Here is a 24,555-nt window from a genome sequence, read left to right on the forward strand (position 1 = left end):
GAAATTAGTGAATTAGAGATAATATATTTTTGGTGCAACCAATTTGCACAAAATAAAGATTATTATCCATTTTGACTGCTTTGTTCTACCATTGTTAATAAGGGAATAGTCTTGTTTGCATAAAGCAAAGCTTTACAATAAGTTTGTCATAAAAATAACAAAATTGCTCGTATCTCCATTCACTATTAGACTCCACTAGCCATTAGCCACTCAATATTAAAAGTTTCTACTCTAGAAAGGTTTCTGCTGCCCTTAAAACCTGTGGCCTTTTCTCTCACAGCAAAATACAGGCTGATAAGATGGAAGACTTACTGAATAAATTGTCTTACATTTTTCATTGTCATTCTTCATCAACCGTCACTTGACTTTGAGCTAACTTTTGTCTCAATTAAGAAAAAAAATGTGCTACATTTCTATTCAATAAAGCATGTAAGCACCTATTTAAATCTGAAGTTTTATTCCCCCACACAACATCAGGATTCTGCTTTTGTGAGTTATGATCCTTGATTGGATTGCCTCTGAGTTTCACTGCGATTTTTGTTCTTAAATCTTGTACCCACTTGCATACTCTTCCCTTTGTTGTGGATTAATAAAATATTGGTAGGAGAACATTAATTATTATAATGTCATCCAGTTGTGGGATGCTGAAAACTCTCACTAACTTTTCTGGCATGGGTTAGATAGCCATATAGTGAGAGAGAATCATTTATCCTTTACTCAGGTCTTGTTTGGATCACTGAATTCTTGTTTTGTTTTTGTTTTATGAAATATCTTACTTTCATGATGATAAATGTTGTTAAAGGCAATTGGAAGCCTGTGATTTTTACTCATTTTTCTCTGTGATACTAATGACTTCACACATATGGTAACTATAGACTGTTGATTTCTGTTTAGCTCCATTAGCACCTGTTCAATGCTGTTGTTTTTAAGCAGCCTATTTTTGCTGGCATTTAGGAGCAATTATTTACTAGACTACTGTAAGAAATTGTTAAAAACTGTATCCCAAGTATCTTCAGTAAAGCACTGTAGCTGTCACTGTAGTGTCACTGTACCTGTGACGTGGTCTTCAATCTGCATGGTACCATCTGCTTTGTTCCTCAGCATCCTGTAACTGTCAGCCTTGCTGAGCCCACTGCTGCTAGACACCTCCAGATGAGGGCGCTGCTTGTCATTGCAGGGGTTTGGAAATTACATGCCATCCGGTAAAGAAACAGAACTCTTGCTTCCCTACTCCCTGTGCTACTCAGTCAATATTATTGAGAAATGTTTTAATATTTGATTTTCTTTTCCTTCAAGCAGCGTTGCTAGCTAGGATCTGGTGGGAAAGCAGTGTTCCTTAAAGACACACAAGGGTCATCTTTAACCAAATGCTGCCAGCATCTGATTTGATTTTGTTTTGCCAGTGTCCACTTGTACTACTTGTTTCCCACTCTGGAGGAAGGAGGACTAGCTACATACCGCACTGCCATAGTTCAGAACCAACATCTGGCCATGCTGGCTAAGGTACGTTCCTATAATTTACATGTCTGTATTTAAAACCCTTATACAAGATTATTAGTGCTTGTGTTGCTTCTTGAAGGATCTGTCTTCTTCAAGCATCAGTCTTCACAATTTTTTTATATACAAGGTTTGGGATACAGGAGCTTTTTTCAGTGTGGAAATGATATTAAGCAGAACTTAGTTTCCTACAAAGCAGGTTTTTAGGAGGAGTAATTGAGTAATTTTTGCTAGGAGAATAGGTTTTTAGGATGCTTAGCTGAAGTCGTCTCTGTATTTAACTGCTTCAGCACAGATAGCTGATATCAGAAAGGTAGTGGGTGTGGAGTGCAAACTCTGACAAATTGGCTGATATAAAGGAATGGCCTGATAGAATATGGCAGTAGGCAGTAGGGATAGTGTGGGGATTGAGGGGAGGAATCATGTTGTCCACTCCGTAACTTGTGCATTTACCTTCAAATTTAATGTGAACTGTGCAAGAGTAAAATGTTAGGAAGTGTTTTGGTGCAAAGAAAAAAAGAAAAAAATCATGGGAGAAACTGAGCAGCCTCTGAATTTCATTTAATTCTGTGAATGACAAGAGCTTTTTTTTTTTTTTTTTCCCCATTTCTACTTAATACTGGTGGGTGGGAATATGGCATATGAGGCTGACTAGGTCTCTGTTCGTGCACAGAGAATTTGGTAGAATTTTTATGAAGACTAGACTGAGGCTTACTGGTGCAATGTATTACGCCATACATGTGCGCACACATCCCCCCCACCACTCCGCTGTGTATTGCAGATGGTTTTCAAGTCTCTTTTAATCTTGTCTGTTCATACTCACATAATAATTTAAACAAGCTTATGCAGTCTTGAGATTTTGGAAAAAAACTGCATGATTTCTATCGTGCCTTTTTGCTGAATCCTCGGGAGAAATGCAAAGTAGGGAATGAACACAATCATTTTCCTCGAAAGCTTTCTTTAATGATTTAGACAGACATGAATTGATTGAAAAACAGTTCAATTGGGGCTTTGTTTTTAAAAATGGTATTAAACTGTCTGACAGTTGAATTTAGTTTTTAAAACCTATATCAGGCAAGTTCATACATTTTTCAAGCTCTGTTCACAATATTTGTCATTCTAAATGGTCTATCTCTGAAAATTTATTGTGACATTTTTTAAACTCTATTTGTATTAGATACAACTGGACATATTCGAAAAATCCATGCATTCATTTTTCCGCTCTCGTGTATCTTATATGATTTTCTTGATTTCTTGCCCTTTGACCCAAGCACTGTCATGTTGTGTTCTGTTTACTTCCTCAATAAAATTCTCAACACCTTAAGTTCTCGTAAGTGTATGGAGTGCTGTTTTAATTGAAAATCAAAGGATAAATTTTTGTGGCTTCTAAGGGACGATGTAGCAGAAATGTTAAAAACAGTCTGAGCACTATGTCTTGATCAGAAATGAGAGAAAAAAAATATGCAAAATATACAGAATGCAAGCTCCAAAAATGGAACAAAGATACTGGAGGAAAGAGGTAACACAAACAAATGGAAACAATCTTTAAGAAGTTTAAATTCATTGTAAAAAAGTTAATATTCCACTTGGTGCTGACTCTAACAAGTGCTTCTCGCACTGTATAAAGCAGTAAGTGGTAGTTCCTTGTGTTCAGGAGCAGTGTATAGGCTTTTGCTCACTGAAAATGGAAGACTTCTTTTTTCAAATTGAAATGTGTCTAAACCACATATCTCAAATACCTTAGCTTCTTCTCAAATACCTGTAGCTCTTAAATATCCTCTGGAAAGATGAAGTTGAAAGTTAATGAGAAATCAGTCAGTAGCAACTTGCACCCATTTGGGAAGAACCTATTCTCATACAAATTTTGCAAGATGCGCAATTCTCTTCCTTAAAAATCTCAATAATGGGCTTGTGTCAAAAAGATGAATACAGAAAGAGAAGCTAGTAGCTCTTGCCTGCATTTCTATAGCAGAATTATCATATATTATATAAGATATCTTACTACCTAAGATTCTGACTGGCAAGCAGAATTATGGCTTAGGAAACATGAATGTTAATGATGCATGATTGAAAGAAAAAAGAAAGCTAGGTGGCACTGTGGATTAAAACATCATTTTTCACCTTTCTGTGCCCAGAGGCTTTTGGTACTACTACCTGTTGAAACTCATAAAGGAATAAGTCAGATGTTTACTGAATTGTATCTGCCAGAATTCCAATTCCTCACTGTCTTGCCTCATCCTCTCCCTGTATGAATGTAAAGTGCCCTTCCTTTGTATGCCCCCTTGGCATTATCTGAAGGCAAAGCCCGTGAGGGCAAACTAATAGCTAGAAACATGACACATTTTTTAACATCCATCCGATATCAGACATTTTTTGTCATACTCTCAGCCCTCCTCTTGAACTCCTTCCTAAATCTATCTGGGCTCCCTTGAAACTTTGGTGTGGTAATTCCTGGCTTTCCCCCAGTATCACACTGTTTGCCTTTTATAGACAAAGTGTTCTAATTTTACCTTTAAAACCTATGTCTGAGCTGAAACTGTAGAGAACAGCTTTAATGTTCCCTCAGATCCACTTGCTACATAATAGTAGTGCAATTGAGCTCTAGTGACTAGAACTTGAATTCTTTTGTACCTTTATAACCTTTGTCTGTTTTACACATTCTGCAGAAGCTGGAACTAGATCGCTTTATGCTTTATGCTCACGGTCCGGACCTTTGCAGGGAATCTGATCTCCGCCATGCCATGGCCAACTGCTTTGAAGCCCTAATAGGTAAAGCACGTGTATTTGTGTATGCAAACAGCTATGTTTTGATACATTTACATAGCATGTAGGTCTGTCCTGAGTAGCACTTGTAAGGGTAGATGATAGTAATGCTTAAATTTGTCATCTCTTCACATTTCTTGTACATGTGCCATGTGTGTAACAGTATGAATGCACAGTATTATAAAGAAGAATCTCATCTTCAGTGTTCTGCTTCCCACATACTGAATATGCACCCATTTTGTGATGTTGTGGTGTGGCATTTCCCTCCATCGCTGCAGGACTCTACCACTCATGCACCGCTATGGACTGGCATGTGTGGTCCTCTGGGAAGAAGCAGTTTGTTCACCATGGCTTGGCAGGAAAAGTGGAAACTCACTGCTTCCATTAGTATTTGCACGGACCTGCAGATGAGGAGTCCTGCTTCAGCCCTGAATTTTAATCTGTGGGTTGCTTTCAGAATACACCAGCCCACTTCTTCTGTGCCCTGATAACCTGTGGGTTAAATGTGACATTCATCCAGTAATTTTTTTGTTTTTGTCTTTCCATTTTTCATTTTTCTGACAAATAAAAAAGCATGGCAATATGTCATTAAGCTACTCAAACCCACTAGCTGATGAAGGGGAATTGGGCCAAATTTGCTGCTGGTCAGTAGGATGTTGATCAGTGACTGTCTGTGATAAATTTATGTGGGAGAAGTCAGGAGTGCCTGACCACAGTTATTGAAATCAGCAAAAAGTAAGGGAGAAATCTGCTCCGTTACGTCCACACAAGTTCTATTTTAAGTAGCATATTTTTATAAATCTTTTTGAATATATGAAACAATTCAAACTTGACTGATTAATTTTCATATTCTTATAAATGTACTATATGTGATACTAACTATGGTAAAGGCTTAACTCTGTTCCAGGTCTTTACATTCTATCCAGGCTCCCAAAGCTTTTTGTTCTGCTTTGAAAAAAGATCACAGCAGGCTTAGATGGCAAGTTTTGTGTGTTCTGCCTTGGGCCAAATTGTATTTCATCTTATCAAGAAATGAAGAGTTGTCGTTTTAACTCTGTTTTGCTTTCTGTGAGTGCTTTGATCTGTAATTTAAAAATAAAAAATGGGGAAAAAAGTAAACAAAAAAAAACCCCAACAACACAGAAAAGGAGCGCTAGATACCTATATTTGGCTTCATTTGTATCCTTCAGCCTGTTTGGGACATGGTGATGAGGACTATTGGACAAGCACTGAGATTCTGTGAGAGGGCAAACTTGCTGTTCAACATCTGCTACAAAGTTGTTCGTGAAGTTGGTTGAGCAGTAAGGTTTTGTCAGGGCCATAGCAAAAATCTGGCACCTTGCAAAAGGACTGTAAAAATGGATGTGGGGCTTGAAGCACCTACTTGAGAACCCTTCTAGAAGTCTGATGGTTTTTCCTTGTGATGAAAATTATAAGCAAAAATACAAGTAGACTGCCTAGGACCTGCTTGAAATTCAGTACTCTCATAACATTGCTTGGGCAGGACACTCCTGTAAACTCCCAAGCCATTCTCCAAAGAGTCTAAAGAAAGTAGCTGGCATACTGAGAGCATTAAAAAGGAGGGAAGAGGTGGAAGCACAGCAATGCAGCGTTCTCACTTTGTGGGAGCATTGACTTCTTTGCTGTGCATTCTTCATGTAGCTGTGTATTTCCTTTGCTTTTAAAGCAGATGTGCTTACAAGGACTAGCTAGAGGTTTTCCGAAGCCCTTCTGTAAAAATAATCAGAGGACAAAGTGCTGATACTGAATTTTAAAAGCTCCTGCAGAGATACAGAGTGCATATGATACACACAAAAAACATAATTTGCTAGCACAAGTTACGCAGTTTGTTACAAATGTGCAAGTGGAGGGATAGTGAGGACTGAATATGAAGTTAATATATATTATCTGCAAGTCATCTCTAGAAATTGAAAGAGGTGCAGTTTCCATTTCAGATAATGTACTGTTGTGATACTGGGGAGGCACTGAAGTTTGGAGCAGTCCTGACATGTTTATATGCAGAATATAATGTTGAAAGTGCAGAGTAAATGAAAACTATTTGCTATATATTGAAATGTGTTTAATGCCTGTCACTGTCTACACATATGGTAAAGACAGCTGGAAAAGTGGAAACTGCTTCTGGAAATAGATTGCTTCTGTCCTAATTTGCTTAAACTTTGCTCTTTGGTTGTATCATTTTCTACCAAAGGCTTAACTGTGTCAGCTTTTTCTGTGCATTTTACAGCCATTGATTTATGCTGGTGTCTAATGTGTTTTAGATTTCTCAAAAAAATTGGATATTCTGTTTTGATTATTACCACAGCATGCTGTTAAAAAAATAACTAGTAAACCAGCGTTCAGTAATTTCTAGGAACTAATTGCATTATTGTGCTTTAACATATTGTCTCCTCATATAGGAGCAGTTTATCTGGAGGGTAGTCTTGAAGAAGCCAAACAATTATTTGGACGTTTGCTCTTCAATGACAAGGTATTCATGTATTTTTATGACTCAACTTTCACTTTAAAAAATATTTACCTGAGAATCACAAATGAAGAGGAAGACACCTGGGACTCAATTCCTAGAAATTAAATGTAATACAGCGTATTTATGACAGCAAGCTGCACTGGTTCAGGCACAAAAATTCATGATATTCCCTCAAGTTTGCTATGTGTTGGTTGGCTGAGGGAGGGAGGGGTGTGTGGTACGTGAAACCTGCAGGCTTCTATGCAGTGCTACTCTGACAAGCGGTTGGTGCTGTGGATCCATCCGGGCAGCATACTTTGGAGAAAGGACGCACATGTTGAACAACTATTCTTGTTTCATAGGCTAAGCAAATCATACGATCACCAATAGTTTTAGATGTATCTTTGAAAAAAGTATTATGGAATTGGGTAAATACCCTATTAGTCAGATCCTTTCTTGCATATTTTATCTTCAATCACTGTTAGTTGGAATTTTTCCCATATAATGACTGAGGGAAATAACCAGTACAGTCTGCTGAGACAATACACGTGGCAGTGGTTAGGGGATTAATTACACAGTCTTTTCTGTCTTGAAAGTCTATGAAATAACAAACTGTAGTAGAAATAAAAGTATTTTGAAGCACATTATCACTCAGTGTTTACAGACACTGAGCAGCAAATTATGAAGGAAACCTATATGAAAGACAAGAGCCATGAGGGTTTTGTCTTCTTTAGTTCTCACTTTAGGTTAAATCAAACTTGCTACTGAAGAATGCAAATAAAGTTAAACCTGAGGCCTGAAAAATTATTTCTTTTTTTTATTATTTCCTTCAACCACTTTCTATTTGGTTCAAGGATTTTTCCACCTCTTTGACACAAGCTAATTGGGAGAACTACAGGCAGTTTGAACAGCAAATACACGATTTTAAAAATTAGTTTGCCAGCACTATTGAATTTGCAATAAGCAGTGTCAGCATCTGAAATAGTTCTGTATTTCAAGTAATGACATTTTATTTAGTACTGTGGAATTTGTTAAATGACTCCCTTGAGCATTAAAGGCATCTCTCAATGTTCGCAGGACCTGCGGGATGTATGGCTTAATTATCCACTACACCCACTCCAAGTAAGTGTATTCCTTTCTGTAATAAATTTCATAGCTCTGTTTTATTTTCAGGGATGCTTTTCCATAGGTTTCCAGTGTAGTGACATTTCAGAAAATTTTCTAAAATGTGGCCAGAGAAGTGTATGTGATGCCTTTGTGATCTTTTTGGATCAAGAACAAATCTCTGCCTCTCTTTGGATTAATCATTCACCTTTCCTTGGCTCATGTTTGATATATAACTGTGCTTCTCGTGATAAATCTAGTGATAGGTAACATTTTGGCATCATCTTGTTCATCTTCTGGAAGCTGGTGGAAGGGTACAAAAACAGTCTGTGTATGTATTTTGTTAACCTGAAATTAAAACTGAAACTTCAGCAGTAGAAAGGCACGTTATTTAAATGTCTTAAGAGCATAGTGCTGCAGGTTTTTTGTTCATTGACAGCATGGTTGTTTCTGTGATTTTAGTACCTTTAATAGCAAGTGAACACTAAAATTTTGAAGGTATCTGAAGACTGATATATCTTTTATGCATTTGTGAAGTGCTCAAGCAGTTAGCTTACAAGGCCAGAAGCTGGGAGAACTCCTTCTCAGTCCGTGCTCCCTGAGTGAATTCTGGATGAGAGCTAGAGCAAGTCACAGAACCTCTCTGCGCTGTAGCTCCCCATCTTTACATTTTCCAAGCGTGCAGGAGTACCGCAAGAATAGCTGTATTCAAATTGTGATCCAGTCAGTAAGGTTTTCAGGATCGTGCAGACATCTAAGAGAGTTTCTTTTGTCCAAACAAATCTCTGATGTTTTGTACAGAGTCAGTTTGGCTCCTTTGAAACGTTCTTGTGAGCACACCCTTCAGCAGGTCACTCTGAGACCTCCATGAGAAAAAATGCATATAGCCATATGGTCATCGCAGTGGTTACATAGACAAAATCTTTTGCAACAGATCAGTGCACCTGAAGCATTTTAAAACCAACTCTGTGCTGGGTATAAGACAAAACTAAACAGAAAAGACTGTTAGTGGGAAGATAAACTTCCAAGAATACAGCATCAGCAATGCTAAACGGTGGCACAAGTTCCCAAGAAAAAATTTATTATTCTGAATTTCTTTATTTTTTGTTTTATCTTTTATTTTCTTTGTCTCAGTTTTCATGAGGAAGGCTTAGGTTCTGTTTAGAGATTGGATACAGCATATGCAGCTTGTCATTTCTTTCTCCTGTCTTAACTTCTATATGATGAAAGCGTATTTTCTTCCATGTCCCAGGAGCCATCCTAGTTCTCTGTGTGCCTGGAGGTGTAGTCTCCTCAGGCTGGCCTTTGGGTAGAGCTAGCCTGAAAAGCGTGTTTTTAAAATTTTTAAAGTGTCTGTTACAATATGGCAAATAAGATTAAAGTTAAATAATAGTAATTCCAGGTGAGATATGTAGAGCTGTAGGCCTGTAACCCTATCATTTTGAAGCAGTCAAATCAGCGGAAACCATGATTAAGAAAATATTAAGTAAAACAGAAACAACAACAACAACAAAATAGTGAGTTGGTCTCTCCTTAGATAGATTTAAATGAATGGCTGAAACGTAAGAAATGGGAGGATTGAAATGACCACATCATACAAGGAATGGAGATCATCATCAGATTCCCCTGGTATCTTTGTTGAAATATGGGCACTTCACATCCTTACCTTAGGTAGGAGGAGGAGCGATGAGGTGGTAATTTAACAGTACCAAATTATTCAGGGTAGCAGGGATGACATGTGGCTGAAGAATTGCAGCCTGACAGTCAGAATACAAAAGTCAGTAGCTGTTCTGTGAAAAAGAGAATGAAATTCCATCTAGCCTATGAAACATAGGCTCACTAGTGTTTAAATAAAAGAGCAAACTGAATGTTATCAATTAATTGAAAAGGGACAGAGAACAGACCAAAAAAGATCATAACACCACTTCAAAAAAGTGGTGATAACAGTGTGGCTTGTGTACACTTTTGAGTATTATCAGGTGTTCTTCACATTCTGAGAAGACTATAGTGGAAATATAAAATATTAAAGATGCTGGGAAGAAAGAACTAGTGAGGCAGCAAAGATATCTTAAAAAGGATCAAAGGTATGGATGAGCTTCTCTTTGAAGAAAAGGGATTAGACTGTAATCTTCAGGCTGGGGGAAGAGTTGATGGGAAGGGAGGGCCTGGAACAGACATCTCCAAAACATGAGTAGAAGAGCAGTTAGCCAATTGCTTGCTGCCTATTCCAGTATGGACAGCAGGGGTTTAGAAGTGAGCAAGCTAGTTCTTTAGGAATAGGGTAGTGGATCTGGAACGTGTTGCTGAATGTTTCTGAGGATAGTGAAAGCTTTCATGTGACAAAGGTCAAGCTTGTGGAAGAGATTTGCACAACTTACTGCAGATCACTAAGTATGCTTAACATAAAACCTGGCAGTCCATTGCAGTTGATAGTTGAAGGATTAGATAGTTATCAGGAAAGTCCTTAATATGCTTGCACAATTATTACTTTTCCTTCAGGCATCCTCATCTGAGTGCCTTCTCCTCTAAGGCACTGGTATACAAGTCAAATGCCTAGCGTAGCTGGAGGAAATGCTTAAGTAATTTCCCCACCCCAGAAGCCATTTAACAATGTCACACATCAGGGACATCAGACAAGAAACTGATAAGAACACTTAATGACCTAAAGCGTTCACTTTAATTTTCTTGTCTTTGTGAATTTTTTGTATACTGTGTTCTTCATTTTTAATACTGAAGTGGAAGAAATAGATTTGTTTGTTTTGGTCTCATCTTGATTCATTGTCATGCTATTCACATGAGGCAAGACCATATAAGCAACATGTTATAAATACCTCAAGTGTTGCTTTAAAAAAAAAAAAAAAGACAAAACAAACAAGCAAAAAAAAAAATCTCAGGCAAGTTCATCAGACCTGACATTTTATTTGAGTGCTAATTATGAAAGACAAAAACCCAAAAGAAACTGGGTTTTCTCAGTCAAGCTGTCCACAAAATGATTTGCTCACTGTGTTCTTTGACCTTGTTTTAGCAAAGGTTTGTTTTTCTTTGAAAAATTCTTGAAATACCTTGAAATATCTTGAAGTACCAGTTTGTCATTATTTGCTTTTCATCTTATTTACAGCTGCAGGAGTCTAATACTGACAGGCAACTCATTGAGACCTCTCCGGTTCTTCAAAAGCTTACAGAGTTTGAGGATGCAATTGGAGTCATCTTTACTCACGTTCGACTTCTAGCACGTGCATTCACTCTGAGGACAGTAGGCTTTAACCACCTGACTCTGTGAGTAATTTGGCAAGGACCCTCTTAGAGCTCCATGGCTTTACTGTTAGTAGACCAAATTGCTTTATTCGCTGACAAACTCTAGATGATCTGTCTGTTCTCCAGAAGAGAAAGAACAGAAATGTTCACCAGCCTGTGTGGCTGAGTATCCAGTCTCTGATAGTAGTCAGTAGTGATAATTTGGGAATTCTAAGGGTGTTAGAGAACCATCCTGTTGTATCTTCTGAGCTTCCTGGACTGTTGACTTTGGGACATCATTCCTAACACTGTATCAGAACATGCTTGAAGATACACTTGGGCAGAGGCAAAAAGTAAAGTCATGCTTTTTGGGACAACTGCAGCCCTTGTATTATATTGTGTGTACAGCACGTAAACATGCAGTAGGCTTTGGGTGTCTGACTAGAGCTGCTAGACCCTCTTGTAAAGAAAACAGTTGTACCAGTGGATACCTAGTCCAAGCTCTCACATAGGTTTAAACCTTGATCCTTCAATTTCTTGTGAAGGGGCAGATCTTTTTCTCTACTGAAGTCATTGGTTTGCTTACTTGTAAGAAGTTACAGTTAGAGACTTCATCCCATCACAAACCTGATGTCAGCTGCTGTCCTAGACCTGTGATCTAATAATTGTGTTTATCTATGGCTTCCCTGATTTACTTTCTAACTCAGAGTCAGTGTTACAACAGTTTCTGTTGTGCTTTCGTCTCACCAGTGTTAACACTGGAAATTTGTCTTAAACTTGTTTAAAAACAAGTAAGGCTCACTTTCAGATCATTCTTTATTTTAATATGTATATGCATGCTGCTTTTGTTTTTTCCTCCCTGAGTACTTATTGATTTTGCTGCATCGATGTCTCATTTTTCAGAGGCCACAATCAGAGGATGGAATTCCTGGGTGACTCCATAATGCAGTTGGTAGCCACAGAGTATTTATTCATACATTTCCCTGATCATCATGAAGGGCACTTAACGGTGAGACTGCCATCAATCATGCTCTCTGGGAAAGCAAGTGTGGGAAGGAGACTGAAATTATGGAAGTTGCAAGTGAATTATTCTAGATTAGATTAATAAAAGAAATCCCAGCAACCACTGTTCTTAATAAGGCTTGGTTAATTTTAAGTCATGAGTCGTGCAGTGAACAATGGTGATTTATAAGCTCAGTGCAGTAATTTTTGTTCTCTGTGGAATGGATCAATAATTTTAAGGATGTCAGTTACAAAATTAAGAGATAAGACTAGGTGTTTAAAGACAGGTGTTTAAAACCATTTATTTAAATACGCACATTACGTAAGGGTTTTTTCATGGCTTCTAGTCCACTGAACCTGCAACAAGGTAGCAGGGTTACCTTTCCAGATGAGAAATTCTTAATATCTGTTTTACCATGTTTTACCTATTGCTTTCCATCTGGATCCCCCATAGTAACTTTTGAATTTAGTTTTAGTGTTACAGTGACCTGTATCTGATTAGTAGATCAGTCTCTCTTGTTCAGGCTCTGAACAACCAAATTTGGGGATCTTTCAGTAATACACACTACTGTAAGTACAGGGTTGTAAGATACGTAGCTTTTTCTCCTGATTAACTGAATCCTTTAGTACTGCAACTCATATTAAGCACTATGAGAAGACAATGCTTTCCTTAGTCTTTCTAGATTTTTCTTAGTTTTCAAGTAGTGATTAGATTAAAAAATTGATACATGTATTAGAGTTATATGTCAAGTTCTCTAGTTAAAATTAGGGAGTAACAGTTTAGATGTCTTTGCTACTGTAAGTGGTTTTCTGAAATCAATAAAGAGATGGTGATGCTAAGTCTCCGACAGACAGTATGTTTTGAGGAAAATACTACTTAGCTGTTTTCAAGAAACAGAAAGCATATGTGCTCTCATTTTCATTTTTCCTTGCCATTACTTAACTTTCATTTACATTTGTATGAATTCTTCTGCAGTGTTCAGGAGAAGGAGTTGATAAAGCCTGATCTTTTGATGTAAAAATTAAAAGGGGAAGAGGCTTGTCATTAATTTTTCACAGAGGAAACAAAAACATAAGGCAGAAATCCAAATTTGCTGCTTTTTTTCCTTTGTAGGTGACTTTTAAGAACATAGGCATCAGTGTTGTTATAGTAAGATAAATCTTTCAAGAATTGCTTGGCAGGAAGGACATAGTGTTGCTGTTAATGGGTGTAAATACTCGGAACAACGATCAGAATGTCGCTGTGTTGCCTAATTTAATGATAAGTGAATTGGCAAGTAGAACAAGCTGCACATTGTCCAAGATTTAGGGGAAACTACAAAGAGTAGAGTGAATGCTGAAAATACATAACGAGGTAGGCAGTGCCTAGAAGAAAATTTTAATTTTGTGGATTGATACAGTAGAAAAGAAAATAGTCTTTGAAAGTCTTTTAAGTATGAGGACAAATGAAATGAGGCTTGTGATGTAAGAGGAGGCGAATGATGGACCTGAAGAGAAACAGCAAACACTGGGTTCCTTTCTCCTGGGGCGATTTGAAGTAATAATGAAACATCAGATGGATGGTGTCTGTAGTGTTGAAGACAGTGTTGGTAAAGGGTGGGAAGATTCTGCTTGACTGGCTATGCAATGTCTTTCTGATGTGCAGTGGTTACTTGTGAAGAAAAGTCAAAATTAACTGTATGTAAGACAAAAGAAGGGGGTTGTAATCTTACATATGTATTTTGAGACAGCTTAATGATCTGTCAAAAAAAAAGAATAAAATTCTGTTGAGTATTGGAAGATACTTCTCCAGCACTGTGCGGCAGTTGTGGGTCGTAGTGTAACAGGCTCTTGTCATCTCTAATTCTCTGTGTAGTGTATATTTGGCTCTTTCTTTTATGATACTGCTAATCGTGGATTTGGGTCGTGTTGAAATAAATGCTCTGCAAATGCAGCAAAAGAAACGGTGCTTCTCCCATTGCAAGAAATTGGTATTTGTCACATGATTTTTGTTGCACTTCTTTCTCGTAGGTTGCACACTGTAGTTAGGATTTGGTTGGGAAGAATATTGATTGTTTATCTTAAGGACATAAAAAGGAGTGATTTTGGAAAGGAAGAAACAAAAGATGAGTTTTAGTGCAGGTTAGGAAGAAAGGTATTAATCCTTGCTGCAGTCTGCCTAGTTTATGAAGATCCAGTTGTGAGTATCTGCTTCATACATCATTGCCAAACAAATTATGAGCACACTGTTCTTTATTTATCTGTTGTCAGAGATGAAGTATCAAGTGTAGTGAATAAATCTTTATTTTCATAAGCTCTGTTGACATTCTGGAGCCAGGTAGAATATAACTTGGATCTAATAAGCTGCGTAAATGTGACGTGGAAGACAAAGAGGTAAAAATGTTGTATGCAGCTTCTTGACTCTAGACTATATATCAGCAGTGGAAAGGAGAGGTGTACTTCTCAGAATATCCTCTATTTATTAAACTACACTATCTAATTAAAAAAAAAAAAAAAAAAAGAAGAGCTCATCTTTATTAGGCATTCAGAAAATTGAACAGAAACCTCTAAGTCCAAAATACTCCTTTCAGCTATCTGAGATTTTATCTTTGACAGATTTCTGTTTATTTAAGCAATCTGCCTAGAGTCAGAGGTAAGCACTTTGGAGGCTCCGCTGGAGAACCAGATATCCTGGGCATTGTCACACACTGAAAATGTTAGAGCCTGGTCTTCATTGGGGATGCATTAGTTCAGCTATGCTGCCTTCAGTAGAACAGTGTAATAGTACACATGGGCTATCCAGATAAGCACTTTCTTCTCTACCCAAATAATGGAGCATCTTTCTCACCTGCTGGTTCTGAAACTAGACAGTTTTGCTTCGATGTGCGTTTGTTTCAATTACTGCCCATTTCTTATGTGGTGGACACTTGGGACTGTGCTATAGTCTCTAGAATGTTCTGTGTTTATACTTTGTGTGGGATAAAGTTTATATAACTTTGTGTACTACTTACGGTAGAAAAATGCAGATTAACTGAAAAAGCATAGGACTGATGAAGAAATGGTATGTGAATGCAAAGAAACTCCCAAACCAGCATTTTAAATGCAAGAATTAAAATCTGATGAGAAGTGAAACATAAGGGAAAAATCAGCAGTAGAAAGAATGAGGGTGTGGAGAGGTGTGTGTGTCTACCTAAATAATTTAGGGTTGTGTGTCTACCTAAATAATTTAGGGTGTGCTGAAACAAAACACCAATAAACTGAGAAGTGAGAGGCAGCAAGAATAAAAACTAATAATTTCCCCCAGCTCTCACTACCTTTTATAGTTTGGCATTGCTAATTGTTACCATTGGGTGGAATTCTTTCCATTGCAGCTGTTGAGAAGTTCTTTGGTGAACAACAGGACGCAGGCCAAAGTGGCAGAAGAGCTGGGAATGCAAGAGTTTGCCATCACTAATGACAAGACGAAAAGACCTGTAGCTCTTCGAACTAAAACTTTGGCTGATCTCTTGGAATGTAAGTCAGTGTGGTTATAACAGCCCCCCTGTTTTTTTTTCCCCCCCTGTGGGGCTTATTTGAGAAAGCTGTCAGAAATCTTACAAATCGTTATTAGAAAGGAATGTTCAGATTTTCTGAACAATTATGCCTATATCTCTGCTTACCAGATTTTTAAACACCAACCTAAATTTTTGAAGTCTATATGCGAGTGTGAGGGAGGTATAACTGCAGATACAAAACCATAGTCTTAGAAGTGATGATCGTGGTGATGATGATGACTGGGTCAGAAGAAAGCCTTAAAACTTGCCATTGAGTCAAGCTGTTTTAACAGCAATTTCAATGTTTCAGTGGTGTGTTCTTGTCACTACCCAGAAGATAAAGTAATACCATCCACCGTGAGTATTTCTGTGGTTCATTTGGCTACTTTTTATGAGATATTTTAAAATGATCATTCTGTTAGAAGGAAAGCTACACGGAAATTAAATGCTTTTTTGTCCATTTATGAAAGTGTGTACTAAGTTGTTTCCAGAGAAAGTGGAAACAGTGATAAATATTGTGCAAAGAAAGTTAATCTGTATCCTGTGTGTTTTGATACATTTTGTGAGCCATTCAAGCTCCTTGACTTTGGCCAAATCCTCTTAGCAAATGGAAATTGCACACAAACAGTAGTGATTTATATCTAAAACTTCTTTTATGGTACCTAGTAGTGATTTATTAGTAAGTAGCCATGGTCTGCCGGTTAAAATGTGAGATTAGGAGCTGAGTGTTGTTTCTAACTCTTTAAATGACTGAGTGGATTTGTGTAAGTCATTTAATCTCTTGGTCAACTTAGTTTTTTCCTGTGTATGCAAGATAATAATCCCCTCATCAGATTGCTGCTGCGAAACATAATTGAATGTGGCTTTAGAGTACTCAGAGAGATGCTTGTTTCTAAAAGGACAAGCCATTAACGTTCTTCTTGGATGAATGACAGTACCTGTTTCTTTTCTCCTTCCCCCCAGCCTTTATTGCTGCCCTGTACATTGATAAAGATTTGGAATATGTTCACACTTTCATGAATGTATGTTTTTTTCCACGGCTAAAGGTAAGACCAGTCAGTTTCCTACTTGACTATCACTACTGTGTTTTAACACATTATTGTATTTTGGACTCCTACCACAGTCTCTCAACTGCAAAAACATTTTTGTGAACTTCTTATAGGAATTCATTTTAAATCAAGATTGGAATGACCCTAAATCTCAGCTTCAGCAGTGCTGCTTGACTCTCAGGACAGAAGGAAAAGAACCAGACATTCCTCTTTACAAGTAAGAGCCAGCATCTTACAGATACCAACTAATTGTCAATTTTCATTTCATAAGGAGGAAGATGATATTAATCATCCTATGTTTTTCCCATAGCTTAGTTTTATTGTGGTTATCCAAGTCCTCCAGTCTATGTCTGAAGATGGAAAACGTTGAACTATTTTTTTCCAAGCTTAGATGTCCTAAACTGTGACAGAATTAGCAAGTGGTTTTAACTTTTACAGTTTCAGGGGAAAAGGTTATGTGTGATGGACAGATGGAATATTTCATTGGCATAATTCTGTATTTTTTATTTCTTCAGTGTAAGAAATTTGAATATTTTATATGGAATGATTGCAACAGTGGCTATTTGGATATTAAGTCAAGATACCTCCACCCTATTTGTCAGTAATAGTATGAAGTTTCTCTACATCTGCAGAAACACAATAAATGCCTCTGTTTGTAGGCCACAGAGTCAGATGCATTTGAAGGGCAACAAAGATCCTGGACATTTTCTATGTGCAATTTACCCTGTATCTGTCTTCCTGTGTAGTAACAGAAGAGCTCAGGGCAATGAATTTCAGCTTGGATACCTCAGTTAGATACCTAAAGCTGTGTGGGATGGATTTCTCTTCTCTTTCAGTTGTAAACTAGATAATTTAAGAATTGTATGTTTTGTTCACATCTACTCAATTATGCAGGAATGTGTGCAATATTAGCCCCCAAAATAAGAGTTAAAGGCTAAGAAAGTTCAGGATTTTTGCTGTTGGGATAATTTTATCGAAAATACATGAAGAATGGAAGTCTGAGTGCATTTATCATATTTACTGAAGTAAAGTTCTCAATGAATTGTAGCAATTCAGTTAGTGAGAAACAATACTCTTCAGAAATATGATCATTTCAACACTGTAACTGATGGTATGCAGACCTTACTTCTCAGTGTCACGGAGTGAGGGCTTACACCTTCATCTTGAGTGAGGAAGATGAATACAAAAGATAGGATTCCTGAGTCTTGTAAAACCCACTGAGTATCAAGTACCAAATGTTTGTTTTGGTTTTGCTATGACAATAAATTGATTTCTGTCTTACAGCTTAGAGCTAGTAATACGCTGTTATCTTGCTATTATCTTGTTAAATTCTTTTTCTTGTGGTTATGTGTTTCGGTGCAGTTAGTGCTGCACCCCAGCCAGCCACGCTGGGGTGACTTTTATTTGCTCATGTTTATTGTTACACAGCACACAGAGTACTATAGTTAGATGCTTAAAAATTGATGTGAAATTGTTGCTTCTTCCAAAAAGAAACAAGGTAATGGACAGAACTCAAGCTGACAGCAGGGAGAGATTTGGGACAGAAGGAAGAGACAGCAGAAGAAGCAAATTCATTGTATGTCTGGGGAATTATCTTTTTCCCCTGTAGGTGGTTGTTGATGCATGTCCTAGACATTCCTAGTTCAAAAGGAAAGTTTGTTTTGTGGCAGAAACTCAGACTTTTCAAAGCTGATGGAAAAGTACTGTGACAATTCATGGTGTAGTGAGGTACCATGTCCTGTATGAAGTCCTCACAGGATGAACGACTCTCACTGATTAAAATTATAGAGTGCACAATCATATCGGTGTGTTTATTTGCAATTGCACAGATTCATGTAATTTAAGTGATTTTATTCCAAGTGTATTCAGTGTTTCAGCGCTTTGTGCGCAGTATGCATTTTTTGCCTAAAGGTGGAAGTTTTAATTTTCATAGAGTGCTCCTGACTAAACATTGAAGAATAAGTACGTTCAATATGAATGAGATGCATTTTATGTAAATTACTTCTCTTTGTTGCACATGCACCATACGGGTGATCTGTGGGTTAATGTAGTTTATAAAGCCATCCTTCAACTCTTGCTCCTTACTATGCATTAGTTCCACTAAATGTATTTACCGGACTGAAAGCCTGGTGATGTATGTGCCACTGACAGATTCTGCTTTTTATACTTCCTGCCTGAATAAATCATGTCTTTCATTTCAGAACTCTACAGACAGTGGGACCATCTCATGCCAGGACATACACAGTAGCTGTTTATTTCAAAGGGGAAAGAATAGGATGCGGTAAAGGCCCAAGGTATAGTGGAAAAAATTAATCTCGTGTTGTTAAAGTTTGTCTGACTGTGGCAGTGTCCAAAACGCCCCACCATGAAGATAGGTAATAATCTGGCTAGCCTTAGAGATTAAAGTCATGGGGCATTCCTCAGGTCGTTCTGAGTTTCTGCCTCAGAAATACCTGAAGAGCTCAATGTTGGTATACTTCTGGATCTTAAGCTTCATTTTTGGTGAACTTAAGAACAAGGTGGCCAGCAATAATCTCCTATTTGTGGCTCTCAGAGTGGAAACTGCAGAACAGAGTGCTGGAAATAGTAACTTCATCTCTGGCTTTACTGCTAGATTATTGTTCAATTTAGGCTGGCAAAGTTGGGGTGCAAGATTCTTAACTTTCATCAGATGTTATCACTTTTAGGTATTTTGGAATGGCTTCTAAAATTGGAAAGTTTTCAACCACAAACACAAAATACATCATCTTACTTTGTGCTACCAAATCTGGTAGTGTTTATAAAAATATCTTTGGCTTTAGAGAGTTCATACCTCCGATTTTGTTCCTTTTTTTCTCTCAGCTCAAAAGCTTCAGCAAAGGATAAAGTAGAATATGTTGTTAGCATTATTGATCTAAGTTTTAAAATGTTCTATTGGAGCTGTAGTGCTATTGCTCTCATAATTATAGAAAGGGTGATATGTACTCTGGAAATTATGGGCTAGTGGTTATCCAAAGAGTTTTATTACAAAACTCTGTCTTGTAATAACTTTATTAGATAATTCAGTTTATTCCATACAAGTTAAATCGTATTTAACATGTTTTTGTTTGGCTTTCACAGTATTCAACAAGCAGAAATGGGAGCTGCAATGGATGCACTTGAAAAATGTAAGATATTTGGGCAACAATGAAAATTGTTTTTTGTTTGGACTTCAATGTTAGGTGCAGGTTTTGTGTGGGAGCAAAATCAAACAGAATGTGCTGAATGCTTTCAGCTTCTGAGTGATAGGTTTGCTCATTAATACTTGTAACCAATTTTACAAAAGTGTTAATGAAACCAATAGGTATCATTCATCATTTCAAAGAGAGTTGATACGTTACAGCAAATGCATCATGAGGGGAACCATGTGCAGTAGTCTCATTTAGATTTTATTCCATGCTTAAAAATGCAGTGCGATAAGCCTGCTTAGTCTGACAGTGAGGCTATCCATATCATGTTGTAATTCATAGGAGGAGGAAAATTAATTTTAAGTTGCCAATTTGATCACACGTTTTACAGAAGGAAGGTTGAAGTCTAACAGGCAAGTCCCTAGCCAATGTAAGTTGATACTTTTCTGTTAACAGCAGCTTATATCAGCTGAAGGTACAGTGATCTTTGCATGCATCTTTCAAAATTATGCAAAGGAATGCCAGCATGGGAGCAGTTGCAATGAAATCTGAAGTGAAAGAAGTGAGCGTATGCAGACATCTTGTATGAAAACCAGTCACTTGAGTTAAAATGCCAGGTGTGCAAGTATGGTAAACAAATAGATGACATGTGTTCTGTGCAGCAAAAAAACCTCTGTATGCGGAAAGGTTAAAGGTACATCTTTATGATTGATTGAAATATCTGCAGTTCCCCAACTGCCAACGGTTTTTAATCTGTTATCTCTGCATGTGGAAATTGCAGGACTTAAACTTTCAGGAGACAATGAATCCCTGTCATTCCAGGGATTTCGGACTTTTTCATATCCACCTGCTAGGCATAGACATCTCACCACCAGTAAATCTGACAAGTAAAAGACACAACTTCTCCAGCAAATAACTGCAGAATCTTCCTGAAGTTTTCTTTGTGTTTTCTTGTGAGTGTTGCCTCTCAAAGAGCTATGAACTTCATCCCCTATTTTAGTGTAAAACTCCTCACTGCTCTTTTCTGATGTATGATTTTTTTTTTTTGGTACCATAGAATAATCTAGGTTGAGGGGGTCTCTAGAGGTCTCTATTCCATCTACCCCTCAAAGCAAGCTCAACTTTGAAGTTTGATCATATTTCTGAGGTCCTCGTGCATTCAAATTTTGATTCTTTTAAAGAGATAGAGACTCTATAGCCCCTATGGGCACCTGTTCTGGTATGAAGATTTATGGAGAGGCTTCAAATTTTATTTTGGTTTTTTTGTTGTTGTTGTTTTGTTTTGTTTTGTTTTAAGGAATATCTATGTAGTTAATTTCAAGTAAAATTCATTTTTGTGTACCTGATTATACATAGGTTGCTCTGAAGTTAATGCTTCCTATTTATTTCCATGGAAACTACAACTGATACAAAGAGCACAATAACAGTGTTTGATAGAGCAAATTCTCAGCTACAAAACACTATTTTTCAACCAGTCACCACCATCAGCTATGCATTTTTGCTGGCAAAGAACGAGAGCCTGCATGCCAAGCTCTTAAACATCAGCAGAGGTGATCTGTTGTCACCACTACTGAAACGCACCACCCACTGCCTCACTGTGCTCACATCCACTGTTTGGTCATCATAAATGTTCAGCAAGCTTCATTGAGTATCAGTGGGTGCCATTGTTTCTGCATGGGAGAAATCAATGATGCACCACTGCTTTGTATGCTCTTCCATGTCAGATGCTATTCTGTCCAGCTGCCACCTTGCTGCCGTCTGTCACATGGCAACTAAATGTAAGGGAATATTGGTGAGAATGTTCAACCTCTACTGCCATACCACCAACATCTGCCTCTGATGTTGTGGGCCAACAGAATAAAGTAGGAGGCATTACTTTTGGAGCAGGGCTCGCGTATCTGATAGTTGTGATGTGTTTATTGCGTAAACTTATTTCTCCACGCCATAAATGGGTTATAAACAAAACATGTTGCTACCGAGCTGAGTTCTGTAGGTTCTTAAAGAATCACGTTACAGGCACAGTGCTGAAAACACAATTTCTGTTTTATGGTGCATATGAGCAACAAAATCCCCCAGAACTCCATTAAACAAAGCACTGAAGTTTTAAATATAACAACAATTTAAAAACAATTTACTTTTGTTTAGGTAGTTTTATATTTTAAATAAAAATACTCTCCTATACCCAAGTTGTGAATAACTGATGAGTAAACCTTTCATTCCAGTGGTATTATTTAAAAAAACACAACACGTTTGAGCAGCCAGTAAAACACAGCAGTAGAAAGTCACTCTGCTCTGCCCCAAACTCCTGCGGATTAGATGGCTTCTGCACTGTTTTCTCCCTTTGAAAAAAATCTGTGCTGCCGGAAAGAAGAGAGAAACTCTCCAGGGGAAAAGCCCACCCAGAACCTAGATCTCTCTTGGTGCCCAGGGACTCCTCTCTGAGCAGCCTCAGCTAAATTCTCTTGTGATAGCTAGCTAGCGAGAAAGACGTTTGCCAAGACGTTTCCCAGACTTGGTTATAGCTTTAAAGGTCAGTGCTGCAACCCTTTGCATTCATCTCAGACAGGGGTAGCCAGCTCTGATCCCAGAGCTCAGCTGCTGTATGACCCTGGCAGGATTTCCTGCCAGTCAAGGGCTCCCACCTCTTGCTTTCAGACTGGCTGGAGAGAGAGGTCCAAGCAATCCTCTGCAGAACAGACACTGATGAATGTCAGCACCCATGTCAGGTAGAAATGCCATTTTCTGCCAGGTGTGCACTAAATGGAGAGTAGTTCTGATCAGTCACATAAGCTGATTTTTCAGCCTCCGTTCTTACTCATGTACCTATGTATCAGCCCAATGGCAAATGTCTGAAATCAGAAGTATCTACCTCCCTAGCTATCTCTCCATCACCTCAGCTGTGTCTAGTCTGTTTTAGCCAGTCTTCACCCATCCATGCCCCTAGACTCCACTAAGCCTGTGTACTGGCATATAGCTAAACACCAACTTTTTCAAGAATGGATTTTACTGCAATCTATTCTGCTATGCTATTACTTTTCCATTAGGAACCTTGCCATAATGTGGGGCATCTAGTGGATTCCTCATGGTCTAAAGTAATAATGAAAGAAATGCCTGTGCAGTGCTTGGAACCAGTGGCTCATACTTTTTGGAGTGAGAACAAGGCAAAAAACCTTGACAGCATTGACAGTAGAATCGCATTCATATTTCAGAATTGACCACCTGTTGCTAAGGGAACTGAATGTAAAATCTAAGTAACACCTGGCCATGTTACTAGACTAGAGTTTTATATTTTGTTTTTCTGAGAGTATTAGATTTGCCAGGGTTTTGTTGCAGGAGAAACATGGAAATCATAAAGAAACCATTCTTATGACAGCCCCTGTTTTTATGGATTATTAGAAATGAGTAAAAACGGTAATAATATTATTCATCCCACTCTGATCTTATGAAAGCTTAAAAAAATGAAACTTTCACTGTGTTATCAGTTTGTTTATTAATGTAAAATATTTTTTCTTGTGTCAGATAACTTTCCCCAGATGGCCCATCAGAAGCGGTTCATTGAACGGAAATACAGACAGGAGTTGAAAGAAATGAGGTGGGAAAGAGAGCATCAAGAGAGAGAGACAGATGAGACTGAAGAAGCAAGGAAATAAAAGGAGGGCACGGAAGCAGTGGCATATTTACTTACCTAATAACTCTGACTGTGGCCTATGGAGACCTAACCTAGTTTTTTGCAGATGATGAATGAGGAGTGCCTGTTGATATCAAATAGAAAACCATAATCTCTACTTTGAAGTGTGTATATAGTGTTTCTTTAGTTTGGTTTTAATTATCAAGTTATTTTGTTTTTTTTTCCGGTAAGATTTGTTTTTAAATTTTAATTTTTATGGAAAGTTGTGGGATTATTTTTATTCTTTTTGCTATCTTGTATGAAATAATAAAGTATTAATTTCAAAAGTCTGTAGGAGAAGAAGCTGCTTAGCAAGTCTCCTGTGTCGCAGTGTTGTGTCAGTTGTTGTATGAACTCACTTGTGGAGGAAGGAAACGTGATGACACTACGTCAGCAGAGAAATTAAGTATGTATCCAACTCCACTTTTGAGACTAAATGTACTTTTAGACTCTTCTAAACCACAGCCATAAGCTTCTTGTCCTTTTACATGGGTTGGTATAGTAACCTAAGCCAAAGAGATGTTCACTTTTGTTTTAAACATTTTAAACTGTCCTTTCCACACCTGCACAGGGGCAGATGTGTGAGAGGTGTTCTTTTAATTTTAAGTCAATATTGTAAAAGTTTAGGGGGAGGGAGAGAAGAAAACAAGGTAATCTTGAAACGAGAATACCAAGTTTGTTTTTTTTGTAGAGAATGTACAAAATTTACGTTTACAAGGTTAGTTTCATTCTCATCTTACTGCTTTATCAGATTGATTTCTAACAGGTTTATTTGTCCAGAAAATACCAGTGTAGCCCTGATTAATAGACGCTCCATACAGATGCTGTTCTAGATAAGTTCATTGAAAACTGATTGTATCCACAGTAGGGCAGAGTTTGTTCCATAAGTGTAGTTCATAGGTGGTGTGCAGTTTTAAGACCAGAACAACTGGGTCTGCTGACCTGCCTCTATGTCACCCAGTTTCTCAGTTTTGAAGTCTGAGGCTTGTGTAAGACACTTTTTTTAAGGAAAACTTTGAATGGTCCCAAATAATGAGACAGCCACTATGTCTACTGATGCTTTTCCAACCGACTATTGGCTTCAGTGTAGGTGTTTGTGTTTCTATTTTTAATTTGC

General features: G+C 37.7%; 1 protein-coding gene across 2 annotated transcripts in view; it reads left to right on the forward strand.

Annotated features, from left to right (window-relative positions):
• The window catches only part of DROSHA (drosha ribonuclease III), a 67,962-nt gene extending 44,221 nt beyond the window's left edge, over window positions 1-23,741 (forward strand). For both annotated transcript variants that reach the window (XM_021388931.1, XM_021388932.1), the window contains exons 22-33: window positions 1,404-1,503; window positions 4,164-4,266; window positions 6,678-6,748; window positions 7,802-7,846; window positions 10,947-11,104; window positions 11,966-12,071; window positions 15,415-15,556; window positions 16,540-16,622; window positions 16,739-16,842; window positions 18,827-18,919; window positions 19,725-19,771; window positions 23,291-23,741. In XM_021388931.1, coding sequence (XP_021244606.1) covers window positions 1,404-1,503; window positions 4,164-4,266; window positions 6,678-6,748; window positions 7,802-7,846; window positions 10,947-11,104; window positions 11,966-12,071; window positions 15,415-15,556; window positions 16,540-16,622; window positions 16,739-16,842; window positions 18,827-18,919; window positions 19,725-19,771; window positions 23,291-23,421 — 1,183 coding nt within the window. In that variant the 3' untranslated portion in view covers window positions 23,422-23,741. The remainder of the gene's footprint in view (window positions 1-1,403; window positions 1,504-4,163; window positions 4,267-6,677; window positions 6,749-7,801; window positions 7,847-10,946; window positions 11,105-11,965; window positions 12,072-15,414; window positions 15,557-16,539; window positions 16,623-16,738; window positions 16,843-18,826; window positions 18,920-19,724; window positions 19,772-23,290) is intronic.

The sequence above is a fragment of the Numida meleagris genome, chromosome 2 (assembly GCF_002078875.1).
Source record: "Numida meleagris isolate 19003 breed g44 Domestic line chromosome 2, NumMel1.0, whole genome shotgun sequence".
Taxonomy (NCBI): Eukaryota; Metazoa; Chordata; class Aves; order Galliformes; family Numididae; genus Numida; species Numida meleagris.